Source organism: Pelophylax lessonae (genome assembly GCF_965119305.1).
Source record: "Pelophylax lessonae genome assembly, chromosome: 5".
Classification (NCBI taxonomy): domain Eukaryota; kingdom Metazoa; phylum Chordata; class Amphibia; order Anura; family Ranidae; genus Pelophylax; species Pelophylax lessonae.
In genome coordinates, this window is record NC_138772.1 from 183382694 (window position 1) to 183399520 (window position 16827).

General features: G+C 41.5%; 1 protein-coding gene across 1 annotated transcript in view; it reads right to left on the reverse strand.

Annotated features, from left to right (window-relative positions):
• CDCP1 (CUB domain containing protein 1) overlaps positions 1-16827 on the reverse strand; it is a 131044-nt gene that overhangs the window by 24177 nt on the left and 90040 nt on the right. Inside the window, exons 4-5 of the mRNA XM_082258409.1 lie at positions 16140-16496; positions 1433-1651 (exon numbers count right to left, since the gene is read on the reverse strand). Coding sequence (XP_082114535.1) covers positions 1433-1651; positions 16140-16496 — 576 coding nt within the window. The remainder of the gene's footprint in view (positions 1-1432; positions 1652-16139; positions 16497-16827) is intronic.

Genomic DNA, 16827 nt, shown 5'->3' on the forward strand with positions numbered 1-16827 from the left:
TGGCCACGGCCTTGCTGCCCTTTTAAGACTGGGGTTGTCTGAAGGCACTAGAGTCAAAAAACAAAGGGCACACCGGCCTAGCGCATTATCCTCAAGCACATCCAATCCGAACATTTAGAAAAAACAGAATCAGTTGACCAATGTCCTCGATATATGATGGCTGATGCGTTTCGAGGCTTAGCCTCTTCTTCAGAATCTCAGGCTCTGAAGAAGAGGCTAAGCCTCAAAACGCGTCAGCCATCATATATTGAGGACATTGGTCCCGAATATAGTTTGTTCTTAAATGTTAGGATTGGATGTGTTTGTTTACACCTTTGTTTGTGAGTATTTATACTTTTAACTAATAAAGCCTGTTATTGAGGATAATGCGCTAGGCTGGTGCGCCCTTTGTTTGTTTTTTGACTCAATGTCCTCCGGCACCCACCGATTGTCATTAAACTACACAGAATGGGTATATGCCCATGTAAACAATGCAAATCTCTGTTCTGACAGGCGGGCAAATCTCTGTTCTGACAGGCGGGGGGGGGGGGGATGTATTCTGTGTTCCTGCAAAGCACCACACATAGTAAACACGAACAGTGGCTAGGCACGCAGTTAACCCCTATCTAGTCACTGTCCGTACAGTAACAGTGCATATTTTTATCACTGATCACTGTATTAGTGTCACTGGTCAAAGTGTCAGTTAGTGTTAGAATGTCCGCTGCAATATCGCAATCCCTCTATAAGTCGCTGAACGCCGCCATTACTAGTATAAAATATAAATTCTATTAAACATATCCCATAAATTGTAGATGCTATAACGTTTGCAAAAACCAATCAATACACGCTAATTGGGATTTGTTTTCACCAAAAACATGTAGCAAAATACATATTGGCCTAAATTCATAAAGAAATGTGAATTTTTTTACATTCTTTATTGGATGCGTTTTATAGCAGAAAGTAAAAAAACACTGTTTGTTTTTATATTTTCTCAAAATTGGCAAACTTTTTTTTGTTTATAGCGCAGATAATAAACGCAGGAGTGATCAAATACCAAAACAAAAGAAGGCTCTATTTGTGGGGGAAAAAAAGACATACGTTTTATTTGGATACAGTGCCGCAAGACCGCGCAATTTGTAGTTAAAGTAACACAGTTCCGTATAGCAAAAAATGGTCTGGTCATGGTCTTCTGGAGGTCAAGTGGTTAATAAATTTGTGTTATATTTCAAACTGTTAAAGTCCCAGAGGTGCATCTCTTCCTTCTAGTTTATGAAAATCCAGCCTTTGTCCTGTTCTGTACAAATAAAATAATCCAATTTATTTTGACCTTTAAATCGACACTTGCCCTGCATTTTACAAAGGGTTCAATAGACCTTGCATGAAAGTGGAACTGATCAAAAATTTTAATAAATGGACCCAACAGCAAGAAGATTGGCAAACTATGAACACCTACATATTTCCTTTACAGCTTCCACCGTCAGGCTTTGCATATTTTGACAGAGAAAAGAGATTTTGTAGTATCTCCCTCCTTCGATCTCCAGCTCAGGTGAACAATCTTCAGGTCCTTTACAGATCACACAGACTGGGGTAAACCGACGTCCAACAACTTTCCGCTTTCCTATACGCACACGCAAGTCTGTCTCCTTTGTCAAATCTAGTACATACAGATTATCTGCCGACAGAAAAAAAATGTTACCATGCTGCAAAATCCCAATATCCTCTGTATACAGTACATTATAACGCAATACATTGTGCAGTATATAGCTGGACTCACACCTATGCGCTCTACTAAAATCAATAGAAATAAGAAACTGCAAGTCAAAGAACATTCATTTTGTGGCTAATAAACGAGAACAGCTGGCTACACGGTGTTCGCTATTAGATGAAATGTTTGCTTTCAAAATTTACAATGGAGTGCATGTTGATCCCCCCTGAGCAGGCAGATGACAGGTCCACCTCCACTCACTTTGCAGAGACGGACCTGTCAGAGTCCTGATCTCCTCTATGGGGATATCGGATGAAAACGGACAGCATGTCTATTTTTGTCCAACCCGCTGGACAGATGGCGAACATATCCGCTGACATCCGCCTCCCCATAGAGGAGAATGGGTGGCCTGATCAGGTCCCCCTGAAAAACAGACAGGCGGACCTGATCGGTCTGATCGTGTGAAAGGGGCCTTAAGCAGAACTTCACCATACAACATATTTTAGCTTTGGTTGGAACTGGGCAGGAATTGACGACTGTTCATAATAGACCCTGCTTGTCTTTTCAACTCAGTGGCCTATATCTTAAAGCTAAAATAAACTCCTCTTACTACTTCTTTAAAGTGATACTAAACACACACTGTTTAATTTACATTGCCCCTTCTATTTCTGTATTTGGATAATGGAACTGTAATTTTATTAAAAAAACATCTAAGTACCTTGTTCCTAATTGATATATAGCTGTCACATGACCCAGCTCTCCCAGCCTGTCTGCTGGGAAACATAAGCAGGAGGAGCTTCTAGTCTAGAAGTCCACCTTAACACTAAAATCCCTGCATCTACAGACATCTACGATCTAACACCAACCAATCTAACACTGTAAAGAAGAAATCAGTATACAAACCTTTTTTGAAGCCGATCCAGCCCGATCCCACACTGAGCTATCAGCTGCGGTTTCGCTGTAGAGGCGGGTGTAGAAGACACAACCGACAACGGAAGCCCCATAATAAGTCTAAGGGTGACGTCATTCCCCATTCATTTCATAACCGTTGTCGGCTGTGTCCTCTGCAGAGCTTTCGCCGCTGGAGATCGAATCGGATCGGTTTAAAAAAAAGGCATGTATACGAATTCCTTCTTTACAGGGCTAGATAGGTTAGTGTTAGATTGTGGATGTCTATAGATGCAGGGGTTTTAGTTTCAGGGTGGACTAACACTTTAATATTAATAAACGGTTTTAAATTGTCATACAAATATATATTTACAATAAAATCTTTATTATTTTTTGACAATAACATGGTGTGGGTGTCCTGTGTCATGCCCCTCCAGCCCGTGTCTTAGAATAAAAAAGAGGTGATTCACCACTTTCACAGTCAGATTGAGGAATCTGACTTAGAAAGTGGTGCCTCCTTGCAAGCTGTGAAAGCAGACTCACTGCACCCTAACATGATAAAACAATTTGAAAAAATGTTGCAAAAAGCATTAGGCAGACCTCTGACCATATACAGGGTTCGTACACATTTTTAAAAATAAAATTCCATGACTTTTCCCATGACTTCAAGTAAATATTCATGACCAAATGTTTCATGAAATGTCTATGTAACTATTGTAATTTAACCAATATTATGAACTATATTCAAATATACTGGAGAAAGAAAAAGATTTGATACTCGCTCCTGCTTGGGGATAAAGCTTCAGTTCAGGCAGTCATGATGGATAAGGTGCAGCCGGACTGGTATGGATGGCACAGATTCACAAATTCGGAGCTTACATTGAGGGCAGCTCTTTGTTAGGCCGAAGCAACAGTCCCACGAACAGGCAGAAAAGAGAGAAAGGCGCCACTCAGTGTAACAGATGTAAATAATTTCATTGACACATATTAAAAAAACTTACATGGAGGTAAGCATCTATCTTTATAGCTTGGCGTCCTTCTGGGTCCGCAGTGTTTCCGTCCCTGAGGCTGGCCAGCAGCCGGGAGATGACCTTTAAGTAATGGTTCACGCATGTTACGAAACCGGTTACCCCCCTGCGTCATCACGTGCGTACGGCCCTCCAGTTAGGTATGCGCTTCACCGCTGCCTCGATCACACTGAGTCCCCTGATTAGTTCTCCCCAAGTGTCATCTCCCGGCTGCTGGCCAGCCTCAGGGACGGAAACACCGCGGACCCGGAAGGACGCCGAGCTATGATAGACTCTTACACCTCCATGTCATTTCTTAATAAGTGTCAATAAAATTATTTACATGCTACACTAAGTGGCGACTTTCTCTCTTTTCTGCATATGCAACAAATAATTTCCATGACTTTTCCAAAACTTTGTTAGGTTAAGTTAATTTTCCAACACTATTCCAGGCCTGGAAAGTGTCATTTTAAAATCCCATGACTTTTCCAGGTTTTTCATGACCGTACGAACCCTGCATATAACAGAAAGCATGACAGGAGAAATACGTGAGTTAGGTCAGCGTATATCTGTGAATTAGAGAATCTTAAAGAGGAAAACCTTACTTTGCAGACACGTCTAGAGGATTTTGAAAATGGAGCACGTTGCTCTAATCTGCGTATTTGTGGGGATTCCTGAGGAAATTGTTGATCTGCAGTCAACCAGGACTGCTTTATTCCAAGAATTACAGCCGTCAATTCTTGTTGAACGTTTAGAGATTAATAGGATCCACAGGCCTTTAACACCGCGCAAATCTGCAGGACCACCGCATGAAATAATTGCGAAATTCCATTATTTTTGCAACGAAGAACAACTTTTGGCTGCAGCACAGGGAAAGGATTCTCTCACTTTCCAGGGGCACTCTTACCAGCTATTTGCTGATCTTTCCCCAATTACAGTTGCTAAACGACACGCTTTGAAACCCCTCCTTCAAATTCTTCAGCGGCATCAGATATCTTATCAATGGGGATTCCCATTTTCTCTACGTTTCACCTACCAAAGTACCAAATATACCTGCTGATCATCAGGGCCGGCCTTAGGTGATCAGGCGCCCTGTGCGAGCTAATCCCGTGGCGTCCCCCCCCCGCACGCATTTTCTTGCACCTTTTTTGCACTTTATTTGACTTTTCTTTTTTATGATCACTAATAACTTAGCCCCCCTTACATCAGAGACCCCCACACAGAGCCCCCTTTACATCAGAGACCCCCCACACAGAGCCCCCTTTACATCAGAGACCCCCCACACAAAGCCCCCCACCACATCAGAGACCCCCCCACATCAGAGACCCCCCCCACACAAAGCCCCCCTCACATCAGAGACCCCCCACACACAGAGCCCCCTTACATCAGAGACCCCCCACACAAAGCCCCTCTTACATCAGAGACCCCACACACAGAGCCCCCCTCACATCAGAGACCCCCGACACAAATCCCCCCCTCACATCAGAGACCCCCGACACAAAGCCCCCCTCACATCAGAGACCCCCCACACAAAGCCCCCCTTACATCAGACCCCCCCCTCCCCATGGAGCCCCCCACATCAGAGAGCCCCCCGCACATCAGAGAGCCCCCCGCACATCAGAGACCTCCCACACAAAGCCCCCCTAACATCAGAGACCCCCTACACACACAAAGCCCCCCTAACATCAGAGACCCCCTACACACACACACACAAAGCCCCCCTAACATCAGAGACCCCCTACACACACACAAAGCCCCCCTAACATCAGAGACCCCCTACACACACACAAAGCCCCCCTAACATCAGAGACCCCCTACACACACACAAAGCCCCCCTAACATCAGAGACCCCCTACACACACACACAAAGCCCCCCTCACATCCTCACATCAGAGACCCCCCACAAAAAGCCCCCCTTACATCAGACCCCCCCTCCCCACGGAGCCCCCCACATCACAGACCCCCCACACAAAGCCCCCCACATCAGAGAGCCCCCCCTTACATCACAGACCCCCACACATAGCCCTCCTCACACAGAGCCCCCCCCCCTTACATTTTTTGAAGGAGAGAGATGTCACTTACTTTACGTTGTCTGCAGCTTTTTTTTTTCTTTAAACTTCCCCCCCACACATCCCCGGGAGTGTGGGTGGGCGGGAGGAGGAGGAGAAGGGGCGGGTGAGGAGGAGCTGACGATCTCTCCTCCCTCCCTGCACTGACGCCAGAGGAGAGATCGTCAGCTCCTCCTCGCCCCGCCCCTTCTCCTCCTCCCGCCCACCCACACTCCCGGGGATGTGTGGGCGGGAAGTCAGCGTGGAAGGATCGGAGGCTGAGCTGTGTGAGAGATACACAGCTCGCCTCACTGCAACAATAGGTGACCGAGGCACGGCTGCACAGCGGGAGGTAAGCGGCGGCCGCGGCCTGTGTTAACCCTGTCCAGGCCGCAGTCGCCGCTCACCTCCCGCTGTGCGCCCTGAATCGCCTGATCCTCTGCGAGCTGTGATGGCCGCACGGCGCCCTTGTTGCCCATGGCGCCCTGTGCGGCCGCACAGCTCGCACACCCCAAAGGCCGGCCCTGCTGATCATCTGATGAATTACAAAATACTCTACAGCAGGGATTCCTAAACTACAGCCCTGCAGCTGTTGCAGAACTACACATCCCATGAGGCATTGTAAAACTTTGACATTCACATACATGACTAGGCATGATGGGAATTTTAGTTCCTAAACAACTGGAGGGCCGTAGTTTGGGAATCCTGCTCTACAATATTTGAATCTCATGGAATTATCACCTATTTCTGATGAGCCTGGCTGATGTGCTACATCTAACTCTGCACGAGAGTCTTCCAGCACTAAAGATGACAGTGGCTGACAAAGTTCCAAGTTCCTCTAAGCGTAGTCGCCTCAATGCACCTGACAAGGCCTCTTTAGACACTATGGACTGATTTTTTAAATTCATAAATTAGTTACATAGTTACATAGTAGTTGAGGTTGAAAAAAGACAACAGTCCATCCAGTTCAACCTGTGTGGTGTGTGTGGATGTATTCATTTCCCATACCCCTGAATGTATTGTTCTTGGAGATGTATGTCCAAGAGTCTTTTAAAAGTAGCCATACTCCCCACACTTACCACCATTTGTGAAAGAGTTCCACAATCTTATTGCTCTTACTGTAAAATACCCCTTACGTAGCCTAATCTGTGGGTTACGGTTGTTACCATTACCCCTTATCTATCAATGAGCCCATGTATTAAAACAGAGTTCACTCTTATCCCTTACCTCTTTTAACCCAAGAAATATATTCTTTGGGTTTTATACACATAACCCCATTTACCCCCCATATTATATATACATATATATATATATACATACACACATATCTATCTATCTATATTATATTATATTATACATACACACGCATACACACACACAAAAAAAATATATATACATATACATATACATATATATATATATATATATATATATATATATATATATATATATACACACACACTATATAATTTTTTTTGTGTGTGTTACGGTTATCAGATAGCTAGATACTCCCTTGAAAGTAACTATTGTAATGTTAGTTATTAAAGTTAGTATTAAATAAGTTTAAGGATAATCTGGAAATTCTATTTGAACACAGATATAACAATTTCTGTTCGCTTGATCTGTTAACCAATAGGTGACATTGTTTGCAAATGAATATCTTACGTTGATATATAATGAATTCCTACTCATTATTTCTCAACTTTCCCCTTCCTTACTCTTCCCTACCCACCCCTCTTTCCCTTTTATTTCCCCTATTCCTTACATATTATCACCTATTTTAGGTGTTATCTTTTCCTATTTATATTAGCTTCGGCTGTTGCGGTCTCGGGAGACTGTCACTGCTCTCCCCACCTTTCAATCCATGGGTACTCCTCCCATCTGTTCTTTTAGAGGACTTTTCTGGATATATATATATAGATATATATATATATATATATATATATATATATATATATATATATATATATATATATATATTTGGCCTCTGGGTCTGTGATTATCGTGCACCCAGCACGCCACATTTTTACTCGCGGTTTGCATAGTTTTTTTTTTTCCAAAAATTGCATAGTTAACATTATTGTTGATTCACTATATCATTTTTATTTCTGCCCCTCTTCTTACCTTTTCTCTAATTCTTTACCGGTTCTTGCCCCTCCCTGGAGGTATGTGGCTATGCAATTCATAAATACACTTCATGACTATATCTTTTTTGTCCTTCTTATGGCCCCCTTGAATGTATTTACACTAAACCTACAGGGTCTTAATATAACGCAAAAGCGCAATAAAGTCTTTCGCTCCTTGGCGTCAACAAAGGCGCACATAATGGGTCTCCAAGAAACCCATTTTACTATGACAATGACTCCTAAATATTTTAGCTCTTTAGACCTCCAAGTTTTCCCAAGGAGTATTGGTGGCATTCCACCGCACAACACAACACAATAGTATTTCTGAAAACATGCATTTCAACAATTACTCCAACAATATTCTCTACTAGGCATGAAATTAACCCTGCAAAACGTCAATTCACCTTTTAATCTTATCCGCATAAATCAGTTTCCCGGATTGATCATATATTGATCAAAATAGGCATGACTCCCAAACTCCTTTCCTCTTCTATTATTCCCTAAAAATGGAACGACCATAGTGCTGTACTAACCACACTTACTTCTCTAATTCCTAAGGCACACGACCCTACGTGACATAGTAATGACTCTATTTTATCTCATCCATCTCACCACAGATTTGGAAAATGCTTTAAAAGACTATCTGACCAACAACAAAACTCCTGATATTTCTCCATTAACACTCTTAAAAGTGCATAAGTCTGTGCTCTGAGGTGTTTGTAATCGTCAGGCCTCTTTCCTCAAAAAAGAAAAGCTTTTGCTACAACAAAAACTAGAAGCTGAATTAAATGACTCTCATGTGCTCTTTTAATCGAATCCTGCCCCGATGACCAAATCCCAACTTGATAAAGCACGTCTTAACCTTGATCTTTTCCCTTCAGAATTAGCAGATAAATTGTTATGTAAATCCAGACATTCTTTTTACCTCAAAGCCAATAAATCCGACACACTTCTAGCACGAGCCCTCAAAAAGTTAAAATCGTCCTTCCAAACCAATTCACCTGAAAATATTCCAAGATACATATACCAGCAACCGTGTGAAAATGATTTATACCTTCCAAAAACATCTGGCTTCCTTATACAAAAAGGAGAATCTGTTTGATCAGGCATCAGCCGATTCGGTCTTTTCACAAATCACACTTCCGACTATTCCTTTGGCCCATTGTGATTGCCTCGAAAATCCTATTACTGCTAGTGAAATTTTGATAGCTATTAAATCAACGTCCGGGTCCAGATGGCTTTTTAGCCTTATAATACAAGAAATTTTCTCATATTCCAGCCCCAGTATTGACCGAAGCCCTCAATTCCCTCATTGAGGGAGACTCCTTGTGATCTGAATCTCTAAAAGCAATTATTACAATGATTCCCAAACCTCAATCTGATGAAACCTCTAGTTCCAATTATAGGCCTATCTCACTGCATAACCTGGACATTAAACTTCTAGCGAAAGTCTTAGCAACCCGTTCCAACAAAATAATAGGCTCTTTAATACACAGAGACCAAGTGGGATTCATCCCTCTGCACCAATCAGGAGATAATGGTAAAGTTGCTGACGCATGCTGCCAAGTCACGTCAAATTCCTTTTTGCTTCTTATCCTTAGATATCAAAAAAACATTTGACACCGTTTCGTGGCCCTACCTGAATTATGTCCTACAACGTTGGGGATTCAGCCCCCACTTCCTTAGTTGGATCTCATCTTTATATGATAGTCCTAAAGCTTATGTCAAATATGCAGGATATATATCAAACCCATTCAATATCGGAGGTACACGCCAGGGTTGCCCACTTTCCCCACTCCTATTAGCCTTACTCATCGAACCCCTTGCCCAATCAATTCCCTCTGACCCTTCAACTAAATTACTTGAATTAGCTGGACATCAGTAAAAACCTTGCCTATTTGCTGATGACATTTTAATTTTTATGTCCTCCCCGCATATCTCCGGCCCTAACCTTATTCGTAAACTTGATCACTTTGCCCACGTCTCAGGTCTAACTATTAACCCCCAAAAATCTAAAGCACTGATTATATCTCAACCCCCTCCTCAGCTGTACACAAGCACAAGCATCTCTTCCTTTCTCATGGTCCACTACCAACCTTCCCTACTTAGGAATCACGCTTACACCTAATCCTACTGAACTCTTTACAGCCCCTATCTTGTGCCAAATTACTAACTTATTAACACAATGGTCTTCTCTTCCCTTATCTTTGATAGGTAAAATTATGTCCTCCCCGCATATCTCCGGCCCTAACCTTATTCGTAAACTTGATCACTTTGCCCACGTCTCAGGTCTAACTATTAACCCCCAAAAATCTAAAGCACTGATTATATCTCAACCCCCTCCTCAGCTGTACACAAGCACAAGCATCTCTTCCTTTCTCATGGTCCACTACCAACCTTCCCTACTTAGGAATCACGCTTACACCTAATCCTACTGAACTCTTTACAGCCCCTATCTTGTGCCAAATTACTAACTTATTAACACAATGGTCTTCTCTTCCCTTATCTTTGATAGGTAAAATTAATGTTATTAAAATGAATATATTACCTAAAATTCTTCATCTTTTCAAGGTTCTGCCCATTTCTGTTTCAGCATACTTTTTAAGAATATTACAGCTCAAATTGACAGTTTTTGTTTGGGGTTCTTCAAAACCCTGCCTGCCAAAGCAAATCCTCTACCTTCCAAAAATTAAAGGTGGCCTTGGGTTCTCTATATTATCCACCTATTACCATATGGCTCATCTGGCACAAATTTCCAAATACCATGCAACCAGCCAAATCCTTCTCTGAGTAGCTTTGGTATCGATTGATTGTGACCCATTATCTATATCTAATCTCATATGGTTAAGACCATCCAAATCGTAAAGACTCACTAATTGAGTCACTAAACATTCCCTTACCATCTGGGACAGATTTAAATTGATTTATGGCCTTCAAACCCCACATATCCCACTCTTATGGTTTATTAAAAATCATCTTTTTTTCCCTGCTTGGACTTCTAATCTTTTAAAAAATTGATTACCTCTAAATTATCCATACTACAAGATCTGATATCCTCTACTTCCTTTACAACGTTTCCAGACCTATGTAAAAGTTAGACTTCCAAATACAGAACTTTTCTGGTATCTTCATAAAAACTTTTTTTATGCCATATATCTAAGGAGGACTAGCACTTGATAGGTGATCAAGCTTTGAAAGTGTGTGCAAACATGACCCCCCATGCTAAAGGACTTATTTTGAATCTTTATGCCCAACTTATTTCATTTATTCATTATAGTCCACCCTCATATGTAACAAAGCGGGAGTCTGATCTTGGACTTTCGCTGGAAACAGCCGAATGGGACAAGATTTGGATTACTACAAAATCCTGTTCACAAAATATAGTTGCATTGGAGACTAATTATCAAGTACTCTCACGTTGGTACTTGTCACCTACCAAAATTGTGAAATTTGCCCCCAATTATTCCTTATCTTGTTTTCGAGGCTGTACTGATCTTGGATCAAACCTTCATACATGGTGGAATTGTCCAGTAGTCAAAGATATATTTCTCATGATCTCAACATTATTTGCAGTGCCCATCTATCCTGATCCTTTGATAGCGCTTTTAAATTAAAAACTGACAATTATTTCCCGTAATCAGTTCAAACTCTTTCTGCAGGTCACTACAGCTGTGAAACAAACCATAGCTAAAGCCTGGAAATCCCCAACCCTGATATTACATGAAACTAAGCATAGACTTAATCAGGCTATGATTCATACCAAAATAGAGGCTATAACTCAAGACAAAATACCCAAGTTTAGGAAATAATGACTTCCTTGGGTGACATATTTACCTTCCAACTTTGATGAATCCCTGTTGATGCCCTGGTAATTTCCAATCACATTCCCATTCTTATTCTAACTATTAAATGATTAATACCACACATTATTCCGGAGATTCCTCCTTTCGCTTTTCTTCTTCCTACTCTTTTTTTATTCCCTATTTTTATTTCTATTATACCCTCTTTAATCCTTTTCCTCCTTTTCTTCTCTCTCGTCAGGTTCAAGTAACAGGACCTTTAATTACTATCTTTAATTTTACAAATTATCGATATATGCTCCTGTATGTTGCATAACTACAATAGACCCTTAACACTCTTTTTTGAATACTTCCGGTATTCATAGTTTACTATTAGTTTAAAACTACATCAAACTTTTATAGTTCATGTGAGGTTTCAGCCTCTTGATTAGTTCAAGCAATTTATTTTCAAAGTTATTATTCGTATGACTAATTTAAGAGACATATATTAATTTCAGTTATATTAAGGAGCTAAATTAATCTATTGTTTTCAGATATATTATTTCCTTGTACCGCTGATGAACTTGTTTAACCTGTTAAATTTAAATAAACAAATTTGACGGGGAAAAAAAAGGGGGGTCATTCCTCCATCAATCAAGATGTACTATCCCACCCATATGTGTTTAGTTTTTTAGTGGGTATGGAGGAGGAAGGAGGGAGTGGGCTGTCATTTACCACTGTGCATACGCTCACATGAGGAAATGCTCAGGATAGAAATACACTGAAAACTGAGCATGTGCACTAGCTGCCAACTCTGCTCTGCAAAATCCCAAACCGCAGTGGGGACATTGACAAAAGGGGGAGACAAAGAACAGCAGGATCAACTAGGTGTTTTTGCAGAATGCAGAAAACGAATCTTATAGTGACTGAGTATGCACAGCATGTAATACAGCATTTATCGATCGTTCTTAATGGTGTGGGTTTAATGACACTTTAAATCCAGCAATTCATACCAGCCCAAACTATGCATTTGTTCTACCCTCTCTTGCTACAACACAATGATAACTAATGATAACTAATGATGAATCTGCTAAGCTATAATGTGTTAAGAGAATGAGTGGCAACAGGAAAAAAAAAAAAAGTGTTGTACATACAGATGACACTGAGAAGCATGGAACTTGAAAACGCAACCTATTCTGTGCAAATTATGAAATTTTTAAAATGTCCCCAGACAGTGGCAAGTGAGCGTTATGTAGCTTGACCACTTGAGTCCAAGGTGCCATTTTAAAATGACAAAGGGAGTCAGTAGCTCTGGTGGGTTTCAGCAGGCTTTAACACTGGAACCACCATCTATCCTTGACAGGTGTGGTCCAGCACAAAGGCTCCATTCACACTTGTATGACTCCAAAGTTTAAGTCACACATATTCAAACTGTTCAAACGGTTGTCATTGAAAAACATGGGGTGCGACTTTAGTGTCGCATAACAAGTTGCACAAGTGTGAATGGAGCCTGAAGCATATGGACCAGCTACTAGCCCTGCTACAGAATGCTCCACAGGAAAAAGCTACGTGTTGTTATATGTAGATTCAGCACTGTAATGGGGCCCTCCAAAGCTATAGATCATGTTTAGTGGGAACTATGGCTACAGAGCAGCATTCTGAAGGGGAAGGGGGGGTTGGGGGGGTCTATTCAGGTCATTTATCATTGTGCGGTTTCTCCTGCACTGTCCCATAATAGGGTGGGGTATAAGGACACCTGCAAATAAAAGTAAGACTGTAGCAGAAAAAAGAAATCAGCTCTTCTAATTTGCTAAAACATGGTTGTACTGTGTGGCAGAGCTGTGTAAATATCAGAACTGGACAGACAGAAATAAAAATCCTATGGCAGGTAAAAAAGCTTGCATATATACAGTATCTCACAAAAGTGAGTACACCCCTCACATTTTTGTAAATATTTTATTATATCTTTCATGTGACAACACTGAAGAAATTACACTTTTCTACAATGTAAAGTAGAGAGTATAAAGCTTGTATAACAGTGTAAATTTGCTGTCCCCTCAAAATAATTCAACACACATCCATTAATGTCCAAACTTCTGGCAAAAAAAGTGAGTACACGCCTTAGTGAAAATGTCAAATTTGGGTGTCAAAATTTGTGTGGCCACAATTATTTTCCAGCGCTTCCTTAACCCTCTTGGGCATGGAGTTCCCCAGAGCTTCACAGGTTGCCCCTGAGTCCTCTTCAACTCCTCCATGACGACTTTACGGAGCTGGTGGATGTTAGAGACCTTGCGCTCCACCTTCCGTTTGAGGATGCCCCACAGATGCTCAATAGAGATTAGGTCTTGAGACATGCTTGACTAGTCCATCACCTTTACTCTCAGCTTCTTTAGCAAGGCAGTGGTCATCTTGGAGGTGTGTTTGGGGTCGTTATGTTTGAATACTGCCCTGCAGCCCAGTGGCTGAAGGGAGGGGATCATGCTCTGCTTCAGTATGTCACAGTACATGTTGGCATTCATGGTTCCCTCAATGAACTGCAGCATTCATGCAGACCCGAACCATGACACCACCATGCTTAACTGTAGGCAAGACACACTTGTCTTTGTACTCCTCACCTGGTTGCCACCACACACGCTTGACACCATCTGAACCAAATAAGTTTATCTTGGTCTCATCAGACCACAGGACATGGTTCCAGTAATTACTGTCTTAGTCTGTTTGTCTTCAGCAAACTGTTTGCGGGCTTTCTTGTGCATCATATTTAGAAGGTGCTTCCTTCTGGGACAACAGCCATGCAGACCACTTTGATGCAGTGTGCGGCGTATGGTCTGAGCACTGACAGGCTGACCCCCCCACCCCTTTAACCTCTGCAACAATGCAGGCAGCACTCATACGTCTATTTCTCAAAGACAACCTCTGGATATGACACTAAGCACGTGCACTCAACTTTTTTGGTCGACCATGGCGAGGCCTGTTCTGAGTGGCACCTGTCCTGTTAAACTGCTGTACGGTCTTGACAATCTTCTTATAGCCTAGGCCATCTTTATGTAGAGCAACAATTATTTTTTTCAGATCTTCAGAGTTCTTTGCCATGTTGAACTTCCAGTGACCAGTAAGAAAGTGAGAGCGATAACACAGAATTTAACGCACCTGCTCCCCATTAACACCTGAGACCTTGTAACACTAATAATGAGTCACATGACACCGGGGAGAGAAAATGGCCAATTGGGCCCAATTTGGACATTTTCACTTTGGGTGTACTTACTTTTGTTGCCAGTGGTTTAGACATTAATGGCTGTGTGTTGGGTTATTTTGAGGGGACAGCAAATTTACACTGTTATGCAAGCTGTACACTCACTACTTTACATTGTAACAAAGTATAATTTCTTCAGTGTTGTCTCACTTTTGTAAGATACTGTACATTCATTTGGGTTTCAGGCTGTTTGCCTGGAGTTCAAATTTAAAGCTGCATCTGTCCCAAAATAAAAGGTGTATATTATGTTAGACTACAAAATATACAATGCAAAAAATGACTGGATGTAGGTTTTAACCTCTCCGACCGCCCACCGCAGTATTACTGCGGCAGGGCGGCTCAGCTGCTCAAAATCAAGTAGATCTACTTTAGAAACGGCGGGAGGTTGGCCGCGGGAGGAGTGGCGGTGATTGCCGCTGGCCTCCCGCGATCATCAGAGAAACTGACAGAAGACCCGTCTGCTTATGTAAACAAAGCAGGCGCGTCTTCTGTCACACAGGCAGGGAGAGATCAGGAGTTTCAGCTAAGCTGAAATCCCGATCTCGCTATGCCTGTCACAGAATCCTTCACCCCCACAGTCAGTAATTACATACATTAACCCCTTTGATCATCCCCAGTGTTAACCCCTTCCCTGCCAGTGTCATTTATACAGTAACAGTGCATATTATTTAGCACTGATTACTGTATTAATGTCACTGGTCCCCAAAAAGTGTCAAAAATGTCAGTTAGGGGCCCGATCTGTCCACCGCAATGTCGCAGTTCCGCTAAAAAACGCTGGATCGTTTGTAAACGATATAACTTTTGCGCAAACCAATTACAATAAGCTTTTTTGGATTTTTTTTACCAAAAATATGTAGCAGAATACAAATTGGCCCAAACTGATAAAAAAATCTGATTTTTTAAATTATTTTATTGGGAATGTTTTATAGCAGAAAGTAAAAAATATGGTGTTTTTTTTCAGAATTGTCGCTCTTTTTTTGTTTATAGCGCAAAATCTAAAAACCGCAGAGGTGATTAAATACCACCAAAAGAAAGCTCTATTTGCGGGAAAAAAAGCAAATCAATCGTATTTGGGTACAGCGTCGCACGACCGCGCAATTTTTCGTTAAAGTAACAGTGCCGAATCGCAAAAAATGGCCTGGTCATTAAGGGGGGTAAAACCTTCCGGAGCTGAAGTGGTTAAAGTTGTTGTAAACCCTAACTGAATGAGATTTAGTAAGCTAAAAGCTGCGTATCATAAATAACTGCCTTAATAAAAAAATGTTTTAAACTTTTTCATTCTTTGTAACCTGTAACAAATTGCTGGAATTTTAGTGTTTGCAATTATAGGACAACTGATGGAATGACCACTTACTTCCAGGTGTCTTCTGAACGATGACAATAAAATTCAAGGTAAGTCCAGGCTGATTTGTGATCTTTTTGTCCACTGCACAATTTTGCAAAGAAAAGTTGAAGTTATTTTGTATATTTGCAGGTTGCTTTTCATGCAGCTTTAACGTTGACAGCTTTGGTAGATAGTATTGCACTTCCAGCTCATTCTTTTCACACACTGGTGTCGTGTAGTTGACAAACTTGACGACAGCTGCATGACCTGAAGGCAAGTTGAACTTCCAAGTTATGCGTTCACTAGAAGGAAATGCGGATGGATAGTTTGCAGAAGACAGAGTTACAACTGATTCCGTCTGAAAATTGGATTCAATGATGCACAATCCTGTTAAAAGCAAAACATGAAAGGAAAGCACTTGAGAACTTGCCAGACTGGTAATGTTTATTGTATGCTACATGCTGTCAAAAGGGTACTGCCCATGTAAATTAAGGCCAACAATTAATAACAAACGCCATAACGATACCGTACAGAATTTATAAATAAATCTGAACCTCAGGCAGAAATAATCCACAAACATTTATATAGATCTATCTTTATACAAGAATTTAAAAAGTGTGTGTGTGGGTGTGTGTATTTAAATTTGTAACAGCTTCTTGCAGTCCCATATACAGCAGCACTCCGACTGGGAGAGGGAGGAGCAGATTAGAGGCAAACA